General features: G+C 46.7%; 1 protein-coding gene across 5 annotated transcripts in view; it reads left to right on the top strand.

Moving 5' to 3' along the window:
- Window positions 1–13,310, top strand: part of Tfdp1 (transcription factor Dp-1) — a 39,231-nt gene extending 25,921 nt beyond the window's left edge. For all 5 annotated transcript variants that reach the window (XM_055608452.1, XM_055608454.1, XM_055608451.1 and 2 more), the window contains 7 exons: window positions 5,464–5,585; window positions 6,605–6,914; window positions 7,116–7,184; window positions 8,234–8,385; window positions 8,800–8,966; window positions 9,948–10,026; window positions 12,006–13,310. In XM_055608452.1, the coding sequence (XP_055464427.1) occupies window positions 5,464–5,585; window positions 6,605–6,914; window positions 7,116–7,184; window positions 8,234–8,385; window positions 8,800–8,966; window positions 9,948–10,026; window positions 12,006–12,153 (1,047 nt within the window). In that variant the 3' untranslated portion in view covers window positions 12,154–13,310. The remainder of the gene's footprint in view (window positions 1–5,463; window positions 5,586–6,604; window positions 6,915–7,115; window positions 7,185–8,233; window positions 8,386–8,799; window positions 8,967–9,947; window positions 10,027–12,005) is intronic.
- The last annotated feature ends 8,222 nt before the right edge of the window (window positions 13,311–21,532 follow it).

The raw sequence follows: 21,532 nt of genomic DNA, 5'->3' as shown, positions 1-21,532 counted from the left end.
CCCTGTGTCAGGGCGTGTTTGAGGCCCCTGTGCCCATGGTAGTAACCTAGTGGATGTAGGTGGGCATACCAAGGCCTGAGCAACAACCTTCCTGTTCCTTGTGGCCAGAGCTCTGAGCCTAGAGGGTTTCCTCTGTGCTATAGCAAGTTCAGTGGCCTTCCTCTATAGCCACTGTGTCTCCTGGCTATGAAGAGCTGGAGGAAGGGTGTGGCCCTGTGGCTGTGACCACAGGAAGGGGCCAGCACCTTGCTCTTTCTTCATTGAGTAATACATTGAAGATGAGGTGTGCCCCCCCTCCCCGCCTTGCAGCCTCCCTCAGTGTGGTTTGGCCTCAGGGTCAGTGGAGTAGCTGAAGCTCCAGTGGCTGATGTTTTAGCCACAGCTACCCAATAGTAGACAGATTATTGCCTTTCTCCCCGATCTGGGGTTCCGCCTAGCCTCTAGGTGCCTTGGCCTCCCCTGGGAATCCTGGGGCTTACTGACACGCATGCCTCTGCCCTTGCGCATATGCTGCCATTTCCACGGTATCTACACCACCGCCGCCCTGTCATCTGAGGATGGCCTAACGCCCTCCATGTTGGGAGTAGGTGGCTTAGTGCTATCCCTCAAGTAATCATGGGGCCTTAGGACTCTGTAGCTTAACATTTTAAAACATAAATTTATTTTTTTGTTATTCTTTTTATGTGTATTGTGTGAGTGCTTGTGTGGAGGTCAGAGGATAACTTGCAGGAGTTGGTTCTTGTTCTTTACTGTGTGGGTTCTGGAGATTGGTCTTGGGTGGTTAGGCTTGGTGACAGGTTCCTTTATCAAATGAGCTATTCATCCAACCCCTCCAGCATTTCACAGGTGTCCCTAGTTGTCCCTCAAGTCTTCCTGGGATTCACAGGCACCACCAAGTGTTCCCAGATGTATCTTATCCCCAAAGAGAGTTCTGGGCTTTTTACATCTCTTGTTGAGGCAACTCTGCATACAGCGCAGTCAGGTTTTCTACAGAGAAAGCAGCCGAGTCACCGGTGTTCTGATCATCCTGTGCTTCAGCTCTGCTTGCAACTGTGCAGTGTTGACATTCACTGGTGTTCTCTAAGTCTCATCAGTGGATCAGAGCATTGAGTGTTTTGTTTGCTTGTTTTTACTTTTTTTAACATTGAAATTTTTTACTGTGAGTTTTTTTGCCTGCCTGAGTGTACCACAGGTATGCCTGGTGCCCGTGAGTTCAGAGAGGGCATCATATCTCCATGAACTGGAATTGTAGATGCTTGTGAGCCACCACAGTTGCTGAAAATCAACCCTGGGTCCTCAGCAAGCATAACAAGTGCTCTTAACCACTGCACCATCTTTCAAGCCCTTCATTGATGTTTGTGTTATTGTTTGAGATAAGGTCTCATGTTCACTGGCTGGTTTGGAAATCATTTTGTATAACAGGCTGGTCTTGAGTTCCTAGAGTCACGATGCCTTGTCCACCTGGTTTTAAGTATCATGGCTGTAGAGAGCTCTGGGCTCCTAAGGACCCTGCCACCCTGCACCGTGGAGCTGGGCTCTCCTGGACCACTGATAAAATATTGGTGCCATGAGCCCTGTATCAAGAGTTTGAACAAATTGCCTTTGCAAAATTTGTGTCCCAGTTGAGTGGGAAGAAAATTGACATGAAATGATTTAAACTTTATTGACCTGAAAGTCAACATTTGATTTGTTAGTGTCACTTTTAAAAATGTGCAAGTTTTGCAGTTTTTCTTTTAACCTGGCTAGCACCCAAATAATTGAGACTGGACTATCGTACTTGTTTAATAAGCTTTATGCCACAAGAACTAAGCAGTATTGATCTATTCTTAACCCTCTACGTCTGGCTTCCTCCCAGTGTAAATCCCTGAGATACTTGCATTTTATAGCTTCTCAGTTCAGTTGCTCTGTCCTGATGTCTCCTGGACCTCTGCCCATGTCTGAATCCCCTACTTCCTCCCTTTTCTTTCTCCTCCCCTGGCTGACAGGAAGTCCAGCCCTATTCTTTCCTCTGCTCAGTGATTGGCTGTTAACTGTTTTATTGGCATATCAGGGGACAGTTGGAGCAAAGTTTAGACATCATTGAGACAGGAGGTTCTCAGAACAATGATTGCAACTAGACATGGGAGCCCAGAAATCCTCATTTGACTCTTTACACAGTGCACAATAACATTATGCCTACACTGATTTGAATTGAACTTTGTTGGAGGAGTGTAGTGATTGCTGTGTTATGCTTTGCAGTATAGTATAGTCAGGGCTTACATGCTGCAAGAATTTATTTTGATTCCTTTGGTTTGTTTTTGGTGGTGCTGGGATTGAGCATAGGACCTCCTGCGTTTTAGTCAAGGAGCTTATTGCTAAGCTGTATCCTCAGCCTGGCACATCCCGAGTGACCCTTGTCAAGTTTAGGGAGATGTTGGGGTTGACTCTAACATAGGAGATGTGCATGTGAAGTGTGACCAGGGCAGGTGCTGTCTCTCTGGTGCTTGTTCACCAGGGGCTAGAAGCTCTGGGACCAGGATATTAGGAGGGGCTAGGTGTGCTGTTGGAAGGTTTGACACAGAGATAAGCAGAGGTGTCTGGCTTGCTGGTTTGCAGTGTGTGGTAAATCCTACCTAACATTTCTTTTAGTGTTTTCTCTTTCATGAACCTTTCTAAATTTGTAGTTTGCTTTTTGTCTTTTAAATTTTTGTTTTGTATGTACACTACAGTCATGCAGTGCACAGGATTGAACAGCTTTTATCATATTTGAAATTAAGGTGCAAAATGAGTCCTTAGGGTGTCTTGGGAGACCTGTTGGTCTTGGTATTGTGTGTTGCTTGGTGGTAGAATGCTTGCCTAGCATGTGGGAGGCCTTGTGTTCTATCCTTAGCAAGGCAGAGTGTTTGCTTGAAAGCTAGGGAGCGCTGTGGGTGCGGTGGGTCCCAGTCCTCTGAGATCCAGTGCCCGTTTTTTACTTGCCTTTCCCAGTTGTGTGGTACTGAGTCCTCAGCATCTCTCATCAGCAGAGGCATGTGGCCTGCTGGAGCTTGGGTCCAGAAGCCTGGGTTTAAGTCAGTCTCCGTCCCAGTAATGGTAACCATAGAAGAGACTGCTTGTGACCTGGAGGGGTAACAACCAGAGAGGACTCCTTTGCAGAACAGTAGCTGAAGGGCCAGTGACCTTGGAGCTTGTAAAGCTCCCTCCATGCTGCATATACATGTATGTAGATGGTAGAACATGAGCGTACTAAAGGTAGTCCGCTCCTTGTTCCTAGTGTCAGGGTGCAGATGGAATGGGGCCCGCATCCTGCCCCCACGCTTGTGCTCTCAAGGGCTTTGTCTGCTTTGTCTTTCTATCTGGCCACACCAGCAAGGAGTTGCTGCTTTGTGACCCAGTTTTCCTCTGTCTCCTGGGCATCTGGCTCTCCTGCCTTTTCCTCTTGGCCCTACCTCACTTGCTAACATTCCCTTGGTCTGCTTTCCATTCTCTTTTCTTGCCTCATGGCCTCCCACGGCTGCAGCTGAGCGTTGTTTCTGCGGTCCTGTTCCCAGCAGCGTGTGCACAGAGAACCGGAGCCTGTTCCCAGCAGCGTGTGCACATGGAGGGGGAGCATGTGCAGAGAGCCAGGGGTACGCAGGGCTGAGCATTTGCCAAGCAGCCTGTACATGAAAGTGGAACATAAACGTATGTCGGCTGTAACGTGGGCATGCCAGAGGAGACAGTTCCTCTGTATGTACAGCCTTCCTTGTCAGATCCACAGGGAAGGTGGCATGTCCCTGAGGGTTGCAGCTCCCTGCGTTGTACCTGGATGTGCACAGGGTGTCCCCAGAGGGCAAGCTTGTGTCTGTGTGTCCTGATGGACAGTGGTCTTAGTGGGAAGTGAGGCTGCCTATAGGGGCCACCCATCCTTGGCACAGCAGTTCAAGAAGTGCTGTGCGAAGGAGTTGAAGCTGGGAGTAAGTTCGTTTTCTTCAGACCCAGTCATTTGGCAGCTTCCTTGTGGTCAGTGGGTAAGCCAGCCACAAGTGCCCTTCTGCACACACACGGATGCCAGATGCAGGCAGGTGACTCCAGGCTACTCTTGAGTCTTGCTTTGTATCTTCCCAAGGGTGGTGGTTCTTCATGCTACAGAATAGACTGAGGTCTCCCATGAGTTCCAGAACCTTCTGCACAGCTCTCATGCTGTGGTGGGCTGTGTGGATATGCTGGCAAGCACTTCTGGAGACAGAGCGTGAAGGTCCTGTTGGAACTGCTCTTGTCCTTTGTGAGGGTGCGCCTGAGAGAGCGAGCACAGGTGCACACACCTTCACTGGGCAAAGGAGGGGAACTGGGGAGCCAGGTATCTTGGTTCAGTCCCTGTAAGGATAGCCCCATAAGAATTTGTTCACTGAGACATGTTATAATATGGAATTTACTAGAGGTCTTTTTGACTTAAGAGTTATGTATGTAGCAAGATTTTTGTCGTTGTCTGTTTAGAACAATGTCTGTCTCCAAAAGGACAGGTTTGGTGTTAACTGAGGGAACCAAAACAGCAGCTCTCTCACAAAAGGATATCAGAGACATTGCTGTTAAGACTGGTCTCCACATCAGCCCTGTGTTAGAACTGGTTATCTTGACTCCCAAGAAGGCAACCTTTCCCTTTATTGTTTTGATGTTCTTTGTATCTTGGGTGTCTTAGTCAGAGTTTCTTTTTGCTGTGATTAAACACCATGACCAAAAAGCAATTTGGGGAGGAAAGGGTTTACTTGGCTTACACTTCTACATTGCTGTGCATCACCAAAGACAAGCAGGCTGGAACCTGGAGCTTATACAGAGGCCATGACTCCATGCTGCTTACTGGCTTGCTCCCCTTGGCTTGCTCAGCTTGCTTTCTTATCAACCCCACAACCACTGAGGCTGTAGAGAAGTTCCCAGGCAAGACAGCCAAGCACCAGTTCCACCTGGACAGAAGCAGGTGCCTCTTTGGAGCTAGAGGAGGTACCCGCTGCCTGCTCCAGGTCTACACTTGTTCTTGCAGTTGTTTTGTTTACTTTCAGACTTTAGAAGGGCGGTTTTATCTTTGTCTGTCTCCATAAGAGGAAATAAACCAGAAATGTGGTGATATCCTGTTACTAAACCAAGCTATCAGACAGTTGCCTGCTTGCTGTAGGCACTTCTCGGTCTTCTTGCCATGGGAGACCTGCCTCGTCCCTAGCACCGTGGCCTGCTCTGTCTTCTCAAGCTTGCTCACCTGGCTGAGCCTTCCTGATGCTGTTGTTAGGTATGAAGGCGTCCGAGCTGAGTGGGGCCTGGTGCCGTGTGCAGAGCAGCTGCAGTGACAGCGGCCACTGCTTTGCTGTTGCTCCACGCGGCGTGTGCTTCTCTGCTGTCTTCTCACTGTGGCTTATGAGGTGCTGCAGCGGCTGCAGAAGTAAGCAGATGACACAAATGCCACTACCGTCATCTAGAGATGTCTGATCATTCTGAATTCTTTTTTGACTATAGGTGATTGGCACGCCTCAGAGACCTGCAGCATCAAACACTATTGTGGTAGGAAGCCCACACACTCCTAACACTCACTTTGTGTCCCAGAACCAGCCGTCTGACTGCTCACCTTGGTCTGCTGGGTGAGCACCCCCACCCGAGGGTGGCAACTGTGGAGAATGTCTCCTCTTTTCTTTTGCCATGTGTCACATGGTCTGTAATGGGGGTACCTGAGCACACAGAGTTCAAAGCCCCATCTTACCCCTGTCTGGGTCAGACAGCAAGTGCAAGCCTAGCTCATGTCAGTGACTCTTTGGGGGGGGGGGGATTTGGAGCCCTGAGCCACAAAGAGGAGAACACTGGCCTCCAATATGACATAGCCACTTAGAAACTTTCGCTGCTCAAGCTGAGCATAGTGTGCAGATTTTACCTGCTGTCAGAATTTGACCTCTTCAGTGAACCACTTCCGGACTCCATCCTGTGGATGGTCCCTCCAGGGCTGTACTGCCACTGAGATCGTAGCTGAAGTGATTTTCTTTAAAGGTTACCAGTATGTCTTTTCTTAAAAACACACCGTTGTGGAACCATTTCTGTTGCTTCAATTTAAAATCGTCTGTGCCCAAAATTCTGAGAAGAACTTAATAACTGTTCCTGGTGTGATTTAGTGAGGGCGACACAGTTGGCGTGCTCCCTGACCTGAGGTTCACACCATACTTTCCACTTGTCACATGCCCATCGGTCTAAGCATTTGCCTTATGTCATGGTAGCCTGCTGAAATTAGCCCTGACAATCCCTAAATTTACACTAAAATATGCCGTGATCTGATGCCAGCAGACGTCTTTAGAACAGTGGTGCCTAGTGTGTGGTCCGGATCAGACCCATGCTGATTTCTGCCCTTCGGATGTCTGTCCGTCTTCCCTGACATTTAAAGGCACAGGTGTGTGAACTGGCCTCGTACATGTTCTTTTCTGACCTGAGAAACACTGATCCTTGCCAATGTCCTTGATATATTAGGGCGGAGTCCCTGCTGCCTGTGGTGGGGCTGTGGGGAAAAAATGGGCCTCTGGGGACTCTGCAGCCTTAGGCCTTTTCTCTGAAAGTGTCTTGGTCACATCTGCCTCCCATGACTGCTGACAGTTTCTGTTTTTCTGGTATTTGAAAGGAAACGGAACAGGAAAGGTGAGAAGAATGGCAAGGGCCTGCGGCACTTCTCCATGAAGGTGTGTGAGAAGGTGCAGAGGAAGGGGACCACCTCCTACAACGAGGTGGCTGATGAGCTGGTGGCAGAGTTCAGTGCCGCGGACAACCACATCCTACCAAATGAATCAGCTTACGACCAGAAGAACATCCGGCGGCGTGTGTACGACGCCTTAAACGTGCTGATGGCCATGAACATCATCTCCAAGGAGAAGAAGGAGATCAAGTGGATCGGCCTGCCCACCAACTCTGCTCAGGAGTGCCAGAACCTGGAGGTGCACTGTCTAAAGCGGGCGTCCGTTGTCCTTGGTCACTTGAGAGGGCCGTACCAGGTGGCTGAGTGGATGTGCATTTATTAGCCCCTGTTGCCAGGCAGTTTTTATGTATGGCTAGGTCTGCAGGGTCTTGGTTGTGGGACAGGGAACTTACTTTCCAATCCTTGTGTGCTAACACCCCCACCCCACCCCCGTCTGCAGGTAGAGAGGCAGCGGAGGCTGGAGAGGATCAAGCAGAAGCAGTCCCAGCTCCAGGAACTCATCCTGCAGGTACGGCCCATCTGAGCCTACTCCCAAGCAGGCTGGTGGCCTGTCTGAAAAGCCCCCAACCCCTTCCCCCAAGTAGGCTGACTGTGACAAGTGTGTGTGAGCATATGCACTTCTTGCTGTGACTGCCAAGGGAATTTTAAGTCTGCACTGGGCATGTCGTGAACTCTGTGGATGTTGGTCTTAACAGCTACTGACAGGGAAAAGCATGGTGGCTGAGGCTGTTCATGTGGAGTGGCCCTGGGAGTTGGACTTCTCTTGTAGAGACCTGGGGATTCAGTGACGAGTGCTTGCCAGTAGCCTGGGGTGATCGCAGGTACCTATGGCACCTCGTGGTCAGAGCTGGAGATCCCAGCATGATCCGAGCCCCTTACAAGGCCTTGTCAACCTCCTAAAATGCGATGTGACTGATGGAGGAGTAGTGTCAGGGCCCAGTCATTGGTGGCATGTGCTCTTCCCTGTCTGGTCAGCCTAAGATGGCATGGTAGGGCCAGGCCAGTTCAGGGTACCAAGAAGATTGGGAAAAATCAGGGATCCTGGCTGCAGAGGGAAAAGGAAGCTGACTAGGTAGTGACCCAACCCATTCCCCTTTTCCTGCCCTCACTTGCTTTGGTTGAGTGTTTGCTGTCTGCAGCCTGGTTTGCCATTTGGAGATTAGGGCCTCCTTTGTAGCTGACATGTCTTCATGGCAGCACCTCCACTGTGGGGAGGGAGACATGGGGATGGCAGGTTTAGCTGAGGGTCTTGTGTGCCTGCGGTCCCTTCAGGCACTGGACCACTAACTCTGGGTTCATCTGTGCAGAGGTCACTCCTTTATACTCTACAGGAACGCTTAGCTGAGGCTTGAGTGTCCTGTAGCAGGTCACTCCTCCCTGCAGGTAGGACCAACCTGGTTGTGTTTGTGAGACTGTTCTCCCTATGTTCCTTATCCTCTGTAGCCTGTCAGGACAGCTACAGGTAAATCGCCACCCAGCGTCCCACCATCTGCAGGAAGGACAGGTATCTTGTTACTGGTATTGACATCTTCCGGGGGTCCTGTTGGTCTTTTTCAGCAAATTGCCTTCAAAAACTTGGTGCAGAGAAACCGCCAGGCCGAGCAACAAGCCCGCAGGCCACCTCCTCCTAACTCTGTCATCCACTTGCCCTTCATAATTGTCAACACCAGCAGGAAGACCGTCATTGACTGCAGCATCTCCAATGACAAGTTCGTCCTCAGTGGGCCCTCCAAGTGTAGCCTTTTAGGGGAAGGAACCTAGATACGTTGTTATCAGGATTCTGTCTTGTGGCTGCATAGAAACAGCATTTGTGGTTTCTGCTGGTCCCTTATTAGCCAGCAGCAAGAACATGTGCCCTGTGCAGGCAGCACCGTGTCCATCCCAGTGATGTGCGGGTGGCACTGGGTCTTTGCCCAATGCTATGCCTAGAGCCAGACAGCAGTTTGCAAAATTATGCAGTGGCGTGTCTGGTTTTCTAGTTGGAACTGTTCTGAGGAATTCAGTTACAGGATCTGGGTTGGAGGGTGAGGAAGGGGATGGTGAGGGGCTGCTGCCTGGTTTCCACCCATAGTACTGCCTTTTCCCTTGGAAGCCACATAATTCTCATTACCTTTTCCCAACAGATTTGAGTATCTGTTTAACTTCGACAACACATTTGAAATCCATGATGATATTGAGGTGCTCAAGCGCATGGGCATGGCGTGCGGGCTGGAATCTGGCAACTGCTCTGCAGAAGACCTCAAGGTGGCAAGAAGTCTGGTACCAAAAGCTCTAGAACCATATGTGACAGGTCAGTTGTACCCGTGGCTGGCTATGCAATGGTCTGGTGTGTCCCTAGTGCCTAGGCATCTGCTGAGGTCCGCCTGAATGAATGTCACTGTTGGGTTTTTATGGTGATGGTGTTATGGAGTGAGGATCTGTCTCCTGAGTGGGGATGGAGCTGATGGGTCTGCATTCCTAAGGCTGTTGGTTAGTCCTTATAACCCATCAGCAGGAACGGCCTTGTGAGCCCACTGGCGTTCCATCGGTCAGGGTAGCATGGGGGAGGGTTGCCAATTTGTAGTTGAATGACTTTGCAGAGTCATCAGATCATGATACCATTGTGGTGGCCTTGTGGTGACTTATGAAAGATCTTGTTCAACAGTCATTGCATGGTGTATGCTTGTTTCTGAGGCTGTCAGGGACTTGTGTCCCAAGAACTCTGTCCCAGACAGCATGAGCATCTGTCCTGTGCTGTTTAAGGCATGGGAACATTAGCTCCCCACCCACACTTCAGCCTTCCTGCAGCAGATGCAGGCTTGACACCTGGCCTGGTCTCTGCTTTCTTGCCCTCCTCCTAAAGAGCTCTGTGGGACTCTCAGATGGATGGTGGGATACTGTGCATTCATGCAATTGGTCCCTGTTTCTGCTCTCTGGGGCTGTTGGCACACACAACAGCACTGGTAGCCTCTCCTGAAGGGACACGTGTACTGGGCTTATTCTGCCTGCCTGGAAACCAACCATCCCTGGTTTCCTACCACAGAGGGTAGGAGAGAGCAAGCAAGTCAGTGTGCCCACAGATATCCCCAAAGCTGGGGCAGGTTATGCAGACTTTTGCTTCTTTCTCACATGTTGGGTCTCTCTCTTTGTTTTGTTTGAGACGGGGTCTTACTGTCTCTGGTTGGCCTGGAACTCAGAGATTTGCCTCCAAAATGATGGTCTTAATGGAAGGTGCCACCACACCTGGCATCTTATCTTGGTCTTATTTCTATTTACTCTTATCTTTTTTCAGAAATGGCTCAGGGATCCATTGGCGGAGTATTTGTCACGACAACAGGTTCTACATCCAATGGCACAAGGCTTTCTGCCAGGTGACAACAGCTGGGGGTGGGGCAGCCTACTGTGTTTCAGATGAGCTGGGCTGGGCCTGGCCTAGGCAACTGTCCTCTCAGGCACAGTGCTTACCACCCTGTAAGTGAGCCCACCACTTGACAAATTAAGTAATTCATGATTTTTATTTCTTTAAAAGTATTACATAGTAAGGTGGGAAAAAAATCTACTCATGTCCCACTGTTTTTTGCAGGGAGAGAGACAAAGGTGGGTTTTTGTTTGGTTTGGTTTTTGTTGTTTGGTTTTTTGAGACAAGGTTTCTCTGTGTGTCCCAGGCTGTCCTAGAACTTGCTCTGTAGACCAGGCTGGCCTCAAACTCAGAGATCCACCTGTGAAGCAGACCTACCTATGCTTTCTTGTTTTTAAATAGCTTCTTGCTCTTTTTTTTTTTTTTTTTGAGACAGGATTGCTCTGTGTAACCTTGGCTGTCTTGGGCTTCACTTTGTAGACCAGGCTGGCCTCGAACTCACAGAGATCCAACTGCTACTACATCCAGCATTCTTACTCATTTTCTTAAAATGTATCTAGTGGTATAGTGTATATACAATTTTATTTTCTGCTTCTAAACACTTAGAAAACAAACAGATTTATTTGTTGTTACTATGAGTGTGTTTGTGTAATGTATGTGGGCACCTGTAGAAGTCAGAGGTGTATGTATGTAGTTCCCACCTTTACGTGGTTCCAAGGGTCGAACTTTGTTCTCCAGGCTTGTGTGGCAGGTACTTTGGGTTCCAGTTTTTAACATCTATTGTTACGTGTCTGTGAGTGGGTAGAGGTCGGGGAACAGTGTCAGTCCTTTCATTGTGGGATCCTGGAATCAAACTCGGGTCATCAGATTAGCATAGCAAGTGCTGTTCCATTCCTTTTCTTCCTTCCTTCCTTCCTTCCTTCCTTCCTTCCTTCCTTCCTTCCTTCCTTCCTTCCTTCCTTCCTTTCTTTCTTTCTTTCTTTCTTTCTTTCTTTCTTTCTTTCCTTTCTCTCTCTCTCTCGCTCTCTCTTTCTTTTGTTTTTTTTTTTTTGTTGTTGTTTTTTAAGACAAATTGACTATACACACAGGCTTGGCAGTGACTTCAGTCTCCCCGGTGCTAGAATTACAAGTCTCCATATCTGGGTCAAAACTTACTGTTTTTCCCCCTTTCTTTTTGAAAAATATTTTATTTAATACTCATGTGCTCATGTAATGCGCTCTGGTCAAATCTGCTCCTCCTTTGCTCCCTTTCACTTTTTCCTTTATTCTCCCTCTCCCTCCTCTTTCCTGACTTCATATCCTTGTGCATGCCATCGCTTTCACTTGCTCTGTCACTTGCGCTCTCTCCCTTCCTCCCTCCCGGCTGCTCTCTCACTCATACTCAACTGAGTCTGTTTAGTGTTGCCAGTGTGCATGGTATGTGCTGGAGCACAGTGGAGCTTAGGGCCCATATCCCCAAACACCAGAGCAAAACTGACTTTCCTCCTCTAGCAACTTTCAGTTGCCAGTAGCACCTCAACTGTGGGAGTGTGCCATCAGCTCTGCTGGGCCAAATATTGGGTGATGCTGCCTAGTGATTCTGGGATCTGGCCCCATGGGCTGTGTGTGTTTGGGGAGGGAGGGAGGGAGGGAGGGAGGGAGGGAGGGAGAGAAGAAAGGAGGAGAGAGAAGGGATTGAACCCTGATGCCTTACAAAGGAAATGCTTCTTGTTTTGGTGTTTGATGCTGCAATCCATTCTTTTTCCTGGTCCACTACCATTGTCCGTATCTCAGGATTCTCATGTGAGCCCTGGTGACCAGGCATTATGCAGTTACATGTTTTAAAGGGATTGACTGGGAATAGCCCAAGGAGAGTGAAGCTCTCAGGTTAGGGTTCTAATATTGCAGGCGGTAACAACTGTGTAAAATGAAAACTCCACTCCTTAGGTCATGTCCAGCCTTTCTTGGGTTGGACAGAGCAGCTCTGCCCCACTGACTGGCCTGTCTTTGCAGTGATTTGAGCAATGGTGCGGACGGGATGCTGGCCACAAGCTCCAATGGGTCTCAGTACAGTGGCTCCAGGGTAGAGACCCCTGTTTCCTGTGTTGGGGAGGATGATGACGATGATGATGACTTTAATGAGAATGACGAGGAGGACTGATCAACTGTAGACCCTCTCCCCTCACGTTCAGCTTCAGGAAAAATGCCTAAAGAGAAACTTTAAAGTGGGGCTTTCTGCTCTTTTTGGCCTACTCCAAGAAGACACCCATGAGTTTTGGAGTTAGATGTGCAGCTCCAGGAAAGGATTGTGCCCGCGGTTTGAGCCGCGCTACGGATGTGTTTTGAAGCCAGCGTGCTGATGCAGAGCCTGTATTTACTTTTTAGGATGTGTTTTCTGTCTCTCTTTCTCATGCTTTCTCTTTCTCTCTCTCTCTTTTTTTTTCTTTTAAGTTTGAAGTTGATTTTGCCCCTCAACAGTTGTTGCTGGGTTTGTTGAGGAAACTGCACTGCACCCATATCAGTGACAATAATAAAAAGCTAACTTGCCTTGGGTGTCCAGCACTTAGTTGGTGGATAGCCTGGCTTTAGGATGAATTTTTTCATTTGTTAATCATGCAGTGTCCAAAGAACCAAGCCAGTAGCAAAGCTCTACTTTTTAAATGTTAAGCGCCATACATCTTATTATGACTTTATTTTTCCTTAAATTATATTGACTGTCATAATTCCATCAAACTTGTACACTTTCTCTATTGCAGCAACAAATTGCAAAGCAGTTTTCTTGTTTGTTTGCCTTTGTTTTTGTTTGGAAGAAGTTTACTGCCACGCTGGTGCAGCTATGGAAATTATCTAGAAAGTTTGCTTATGGTAAATTTGCCTGATTTCTTACAGGCTACGTTTGGAAACTTTTTATTATATAGTTGTTTACATACTTATAAGTCTATCATTTAAAGACGTGTACTGAAACAAATGTTGTATTTGTTTCATAAGCATCTTCCTGTAATCTATTATAAAGTTGAAATTAAACATAGAGAATGTTTTAACAGTTTTTTAACTCAAAATTTGTCAATCATTTTTAATAGTTCTTTTTTTATAAAAAGAAAAAGGAATTTAAGGACAGGCAATAGTCTCTTAAAATTTATTCACAAGAACTCATTAACTGCACAGTTGCCCTTAGCTGCCTGTTCTAAAATGATGGTCTTTTTATTGAAACACAAATAAACTTTTCTGTAATATTTTATGGAATATAAAGAGACTTAAATTGTTTGACTTGTTTAACTTGGCACTGTTAGTTTTTATTAATAAAACGCGCATGGGCATTTTAAACAAGCTCTGTGTTTCTGTAACTCGGGAGTGTCCTTCAGAATTACTGTGGATTGCCGTAAGTAGAGAGTTGGGATGCCAGCCCAGGAGCAGTGTTCTCACATGTCTCACACTCCCTCTGTCAGGCATGATAGGCAGGAAGTGAGAGTGGAGTCAGGAGTGCCTTTCATGTGTGCCCCAAAACAAGTTGGCCCTTTGACTTTTCCCTCTATCCTGAAAGTTGAGGTACACTTGTAGGTTTGACTTTCAGAAAAAAAAAAAAAAAAAAACAGAAGACTAAGCATTCTGGAAAGGTGAGGAGTAGGTATACTAGTAGTGTCTTCATGCCTTGACAACTACTCAGGGACTGTTTGAAGTAGGTACAGACGAGAGGTACCTGGCCCTGGAGCTGCAGCATCCTTCAGGCTCTTCCCCTCGGCTGACTAGGTTTCCAGGGATTTAAAGGTTGCCACCTTCTTTCTCACCCTTCCACTCTGGGAATCCAGACAGCAAAGACTGACATTAAAAAGTTTTCCATTCGGCTGTCCTGCCTAGGGAAAGGCACAGAACAGGGAAAAGGCCTTCAGGTGGCATTTCAGGCTGATAAACCCCCAGTGCAGGTCCAACTATCAGAACACAAACAGAGCAACCAACCATGGGAATTAGAATTCTCTTTCTGGTCACTGGGAGCAGATTTAAATGTCCTGTCTTCAATAGAAATAGTACATGAAGCAAACAAAGTATGTTCACATACAGGAAGATGAAAGTCAGCAGACACTCCCTGAGAATGATGACATACTTCCCTCACAACATTGTAAACAGTCATCCTAGAGATGCACAACTGAGGGAAGATGAGAGCTGGGAAAGTGACTCATGAACAGTGGGAGCAGCACTAAAGAGAACACTTAAATCCCAGGGAAATCCAGGGCAGAAATGGACTGAGATTTTATTAGGTGGTATCAGAAAGCACTAGCAAACATAACAAAGCGATTCCTGAATCTGAGGAGCAGAACAAGAACAGATGTGAAAGTTCTAAGACAGCACTGACATGTACATTTGGAGAGGAGAAAGGGCGGAGAAGATGTGAAGACAGCAAAAGACTCACCAAGCTTGGTGAAAGCCCACCTGACTATGCATCCAAGAAATGAATTCTAAGTAGATGAGGATACATACTCACAGGACACATCTTCATTTGGCTTCTAAAAGGTATGTTGAAAACAGCAAGACGGAAATCTTGTGACGTGCATGCATTCCTCAGTCACATCCAAGAGTTGTCTCCTGTGGGGCCACGTGACAATTGGCCAAAACATTCAGAACACTAGAAAGCTATATCCATCAGGAATTCTGTCTGGGGGAGCTATTAAAGAGAGTCCTTAAAAACTGATAAAGATGCTGAAGTATAGGTCTTCAAGTTGCTGGCTTCGGGTGGGGGTGGGGAAAGACTGAGTTTTTACAAAATTCCCAAATAATTAACAACAGTATTGTGTCAGGGAGGCAAGACACTTTACCCGTAATGCTCTTACAGTATAAGCTTGGCAACCTAAGTTCAGCCTCTGGAATCCATGGAGAGAACTGACAACACAGAGTTGTGTGCCCCCGCAACACCTGTCCCTCATCATGAGCACATATGTAATAAACTTTAAGGACTTTAATAGTTGATTTTCAGTCATTTACTAGGCTACCGAATAAGACCCCTGCTTCAACCTGGCCTCTCTCTCCCCTAAAAAGTTTTTTGAAGGAAAGAAATGAAACCATTCCCAAATGAAAGGTGAGGGAATTCCTCCCCGCTGTTCCTGTGCTGTAGTCAGTGCTCATGAGAATCAGTCAGGTAAGTGAACGGTACTGAGCGGTGACCACACATTAGGAGTGAAGGATACAGACCTCTATAAACAGGAACAGCAAAAAGGTTGCTAGTATTGCAACTTTGCTGACTCCACATTTTGTTTCCTTCATAATTTAAGAGACTGATGCATTGAAAAGAATGGAAGAGCTCCTGTGCACACAATGTGGTGATACCAACAACCTAACCCTACAGCACCATCTCCGATAGCAAGAAAGCATAGTGCAAAATTCAGTTCCCTTTCCGACAGTCAGCAACTGAAGAAAAGAAAAACCCACTAAGTTAAAAATGAACAGCCCCTGGCCGTGATGCCTGGGGTAAGGTACTGATGAGAACAGGGTCCACTGATACTTATTCAGCATAGTACTAGTAATTCTGGCCAGTTAAGTTGGGGAATGAAAAATGAAAAGCATCCACGTTTGAAAGGAAGAACTAAAATCTCCATTTGTAGACGATATAATCTTGTGTATTAGAAATCCAAAGGAATCAACTAAGATACTTTTAGGACTAATAGGACGTTAGGTGCCGAGTGCATTACTTTTGTGTAGCTATCCGGGTTCTTGAGAGGAACAGGGCCCACAGGATGAAGATCCTTACAAAAGGATTTACTAGACTAATTTACGCCATGTGGGCTGGGTAGTCAGTTCCCACTAGTTTCTACCTGTGTCCTCGGGGGGGCGGGGGGGGCTACTTAGTTCACAAGGCTAGGCACCTCAGCAGTCCCCCTTTGGTGCTGAGGGATTTCTGGAGCCACTAGTCTTCCATGCACATTTAAAGGCTGAAGAAGTCAGTTAAGGGTGACACAGTAGCGTAGGTGCCCTCACAGCAGGGAGAACACAAACCATGCAGCACCATTTTTTGCTGCCACAGAAGGTGCTGCCTACTCTGGTCTGCCCCATTCGGTTCATCTTCCTTAGAAATAGGCTCACAGAGCTGCCCAGAATTGTCATGTAGTTGATTCCCAGATCCCTTCAAGATGATGAGAAGAACCATCAGAACCTGAGAACAACAAGGGTTGTTTGGGCTTCAGAGATTTCAACCATAGTCCTCCGTTGCATTGCTCCTGGGGTGGTAAGGTAGAGAGCATTGCGGCAGCCGCAGCGTGCAGAGGAGGAGGCTGCTTACTTCATGGAGGACAGGAAGGAGGTGGGATTGGGACCAGGGATGCGCTTCGAAGGTACACTCCCATTGACCTGCTTCCTCAGCTAGACTTTGCCTCCCAAACCTTATCACTCTCCCGAATAGTCTTAGCAGATCAAACAGTACATAACCTGAGGAGGACATTTCACATTCCAACAATAGACAAAGTTACATTATTAAAGAATAAAGTTCTTCATAACTAATTTAGCCAAGGAGATGAAAGTGAAATTTACAAAACATTGCTGAGGGAACTTTTTTTTTTTTTTAAAGACAGCAAGGAGATAATCACATTTCATGTGGTCTAGACAATACCGTTTGGACATAAGTACTCCCCAGAGGGATTTTTACCCAAACCCTAACAATGATTTTGCAGAATAAGTAGACTCATCCCAAATTCAAGTCACTCTGAATTTCCAAAACAATCTTGAAAGTGATCAGTCCTCAGACTTCCTAATTTCCAAGCCACTGCAAGACGACAGTGATCAAACCCTGGTATGGGCAGGAAGCCAATACTGGACTAGCAAATCAGGGGCAAACCACACATTCGATCAAGTGTTTCTAGACAATGATGCCAAGACTGTCCAGTGGCATAGACTTTTCAACAAATGCTTTTGGGAAAACCTCATGCAAGTGAACGAAGTTGGATTGATGGAATGTCATATAAAAAGAAAAACGGGACTAGAGAGGTGGTTCAGCAGTTAAAAGCAGTGGCTGCTCTTGCAGAGGACCCGGATTTGCCTCCCAGCACCCACATGGTAACTCAAAACTGTCTGTAACTACAGTCCCAGGGGATCTTATGCCTTCTAACTTTCACGTGGTTCACAGGCACACATGCAGGCAAAGCACACATAAAGCTAAAAATAAAATAAGGAAATAAGCTAGATGGATCTACGACCTAAATATAAGGCCTAAAAGTTTGAAACAAAACAGGCAAAACCTTATGGTGTTGGATTTAGCAATAATTTCTTTATGACATCAAGTGAAAAACAACACTGTAAACCTCAGGAAAAAATGTAAGTTGTGCATTGAAAGACACTATCAACAGAAAAATGCTAACCCACGTGTATTAGTTACCTTTCTCGTCTCTGTGATAAAATGCCTGACAAAGATTACCTGAAAGAAGTTTTGCTCACAGCTCGTGAGAGGACAGCTCATTGTGGTGGGAAGGCGTGCCGGCAGGAGCATGAGATGGCTGGCCATTGGTCATCTGTGATCAGAAAGCAGAGGCAAGGCTAGTGCCCATCTTGCTTCCTCTTGTTTGAGGTGGAGCCAGTCCGAGGGGTGGAATCACTCACTTCTGGGGTGACTCTTCTCTGCTCAGCTAAACCTTTCTGGAAACATCTTTCTAGAGACCCAAAAGTCTAATCTATCGTGGTCCTAAGTTTAGTCAAGTTGACAATGAGATTAGTCATAACACCTTGACAGAGAATTAACATGTAGAATGAAGAGAACCCTTAAAACTGAACAACAGAAAGCAAAGAGCATGGTGAAAGGAGGGCAAGGCTGTGACTAATTGGCAGTGGTTTGAGAGCAGGAGCAATAAGAATTGAAGAAATGGAAATTAGAACCACAAAGAGACGGCACATCACTGCTAGGATGAAGACTTGTGAAAGCAGAAAATACAGAAAATGTCAAGTCGCCATGGCTTGAATCTGTAATGCTGCCTAAAAGCTTATGTCTGTGTGTTGTGGTTGTGTTTTGGCTCTTTTTGTTTGCTTGCTTGTTTGTTTTTGTTTTAGTTGTTTTAAGATAGGGTCTCTGTATCCCAAGTTAGCCTTGAACTTGTGCTCTTTCTACCTTCGACTCCCAAGTGTACAAGATTCCAAGTGTGTGTCACCACACCTAGTTTATACATGCTGGGTTCTAACCCAGGCCTGGCTGTAAGCTAGGGAGATGCTACCACAGGAGCCCTGTTTCCAGCCCAAGGCCTAGACAGCTGGTTCTTAGTTTGGCGCTTTGGGAAGTTGTGGAGTTTTAAGAGGTGAGGCCTCCTGGAAAGTCTTCAAGCCATTTGGGGAACCTACCCTCAAGAAGGATACTAGATCTGATTTTTTTTTCTCCTTCCTGACCATGATGTGAGCTGAATTTGTTCATCATGCCCAGCCATGGTAAGGTGGCCCTACCAGATACTTACCAGGCCACAGGTCAACCAGCTCAACTGGAAGTCCACAACTGTGAGCCAAAGTGAACCTGTGTTCTTTACCAAATGGTTTATCCCAGACATTTGCTACGGCAACAGAAAGCTGAACAACACACACATACTTGTTAGGATGTGAGAAACTGAATTTCTGCTGGTGAATGGGAGGAAATGAAGTCCCCTCAGTGGAAAATGGGAGGGCTGCCCCTCAAAGAGTTAAGAACAACAATTTGGTACATGTGCAAAGCCTTGGAAGCAGATCTCAAAGACAGTTTCCACTCGTGGTCACAGCACCATTGGTCACCAATAACAAAAAAAGTAAAACAGCTGGAATGTCCGAGGATGAGACGTGGGGTACATACATAGTAAAACTTTGGCCCCGCCCAGCTGAAACGGGGATCCTGACGCACAAGGAAACCTGAGTCTCAACCTCAGCCAGTTGGAAAAAACAGTGTGGTTCCATTCATACGAGGCACCCAAAGTTGGATTCACAGAGACAAAAGGTGCTGGGAGGGCACAGTGTCTGTGTGGGAAGCTGAGCCACTGTAGGTAGATGGGGACATTGGATGTCCAGTTGTGTGAACAAGCAGATGTCCCTGGCTGCCCTAAAAACCTCAAGATGCAATTTTTGTGTTAGGTCAGCAGGAAATACCACCAGGCATGAAAGAGGGTGTACCAGATAGTTTTTGTCAACTTGACACAAGCTAGAGTCCTCGGAGAGGAGGGAGCCCCAATTGAGAAAATGTCTCTATAAGATCAGGCTGTAGGCAAGCCTGTAGGGCATTTTCTTAGTTAGTGACTGATGGGGGAGGGCTCTGCCCACATGTGGTCCTGGGTTCCATAAGAAAGTAGGTTAAGAAAGCCATGAGAAACAATTCCGTAAACAGCACTCCTCCATAGCCTCTGCATTAGCTCCTGCCTCCAGGTTCGTGCCCTGTTTGAGTTCCTGTCCTGACTTCCTTCCGTGATGGACTACAATATGGAAGTGTAAGCCAAATAAGCCCTTTTCTCCACGAGTTACTTTGGTCATGGTGTTTCATCACAGCGATAGTGACTCTTAAGACAAGTTGGTATCAGGAGTGGGGTATGACTGAGACAAACCTGACCATGTTGTTTTGGGAGGATTATGAAAGGACTTTGGAACTTTGGGCTAAAAAGCCATTGAATGTTGAGAGCTCAGTGACCTCTTCTATAGAAGATAGGGGTGTTGAGAGCAGTGCAGATGATAGAGACCTGGCTTATGAAGCTTTGGAGGGAAGCAAAGACCCTCCAGAGACTTTTGGGTTAAGAATCTGTGGTTCTAGTCAGCTGAGCTGAAGAATCAGCTGTGATTAACAAGAAAAACCCATACTTTACTGGGATAATAGATGCTGGTCAGCTGGAGCATCTTTGAGGTGAAATCTGGAAAGCGTTTCCTCAGAGTCCACATAGAAGCTGTGTTCTAAAGATGGCCATCATTGCCTCCCCTTGGCAGCTGAACTTGGTAGTGTAAGAATCACCCAGGTGGTACTGGTTTTGACAGGATGAAGGGGTTATGAAAAGCAGCTGAGCCTTGGCACTGTGGGAAACTAGGATTGGCCATTGGGGAAGGTGTGGTCCCTGTAGTAGGTGAGGCCTCAGAACTGAAGGGGTCAGAGAGAGATGTTGAGGCTAGGAAGCAAACCTAGGAGAAGCAATTGGTGAAAGCCCTGTTGTAGCAGAGGACCCCTGCATTTTGGAGATGCCATTACCCTGGGAGGGCCACCAAGAACAGCAGGGGTGGTGGAGTGGAGCCAGTCAGAACCTAGAAGCGGAGCTGTGTGTGCTGCAGTTGGCAGAGCTGGAGAAGTGATCCAAGCTCTTTGGAGGAGCCCAGAAGATTGTGAGTGAGTCCCAGATGTTAGACATTATATCATTTACACTGTTGGAGTTTGGTTTTGCTTTGATCTGATTGTTCTTTCCTCTTTCCTCTTGAAGTATGAAAGTATTTAACTTAATTTTGATTTTTACAAGTGCCCATAGATAAGTGATTTTGAACTTTTAAAAGAGATTTTAGGTTTTTAAAGAGACTGGATAATTTAAAGGTACTGGACTTTTAATGTGTTGGAATTTGTAAAGATACTTTTTGAATTATTTTCTTTAATGTGGGATGAATGAGAAAGGAAAGGTTGTGACTTAACAACAATGTGTTTGTGTCAAGTTGACAAGGGGTCATTTGTGTTGGCTGGTTTTATATCAACTTGATAGAAACCAGAGTCATCTGAGAGGAGGAAACCTCACTTGAGATAATGCCTCCATAAAACTGAGCTGTAGGCACGCCTGTAGGGCATTTTCTTAATTCGTGATTGATGTGGGAGGGCCCAGTTTATTATGGGGGAATCATCCTTGAATTCATTAAGATGCCAGGTTGGGGAAGCAATGAGGAGCAAGCTAGTAATCAGCACCTCTCCATGACCTCTGCATCAGCTCCTGCCTCCAGGTTCCTGCCCTGTTTGAGTTCCTGTCCTGACATCCTCCAGTGACTAACAGAGATATAGAACTGTAAATAAACCCTTTCCTACCCAATTTGGACACAGTGTTTCATCACAGCAATTAACAACCCTAAGTAAGACAGAGGGCTAGATGTTTTACTTGGCTTGGTCAAATCAGCGGATGTTTCTGAAAACAGGTGGTTTGCTAGTGGGAATGAAAATGACCCATTTCCCCCAACTCTTGCATTACTTTAAAATATTGTACAGGGTATGGAACATGACAAGGGCACACAGAGTGGTTTGTATAGAAACGTTACGGCCCAGGAAGCCCCGTACCTAGTCACACTGTGTGTACGCATGCGCCTCCTGTTCTGTCTCAGCTGGGAAAGGACAAATTCAGGCTTGTTTGCTCTTTGGCTGCATGGGAAGGAGGCAGCGTGAAGTGTGAATACCTTTAAGGAAAGGACCTGAGACAGTGGAGGCTGAGAGACAGGAGGTGGCCACAGGGTAGGTCGGTGGGCAAAGCAGCAGGCTGTGTGTGTGTGGAGGGGGGGTACTGAGCATCCCCGCACCTTACTCCATCTCTGAGATGCTGGACCTCAGTGTCTGAGTGCCAAAACCACTCGTATTGTGTTTGAAACCATAGAAAGATTTTTAAAGAAAAGCGTGTTTG

The sequence above is a fragment of the Psammomys obesus genome, unplaced genomic scaffold (assembly GCF_907164565.1).
Source record: "Psammomys obesus unplaced genomic scaffold, mPsaObe1.curated_primary_1811, whole genome shotgun sequence".
Lineage (NCBI taxonomy): Eukaryota > Metazoa > Chordata > Mammalia > Rodentia > Muridae > Psammomys > Psammomys obesus.
The sequence above is the reverse complement of the archived record's forward strand: the minus strand, read 5'-3'. Positions and strand labels throughout refer to the sequence as shown.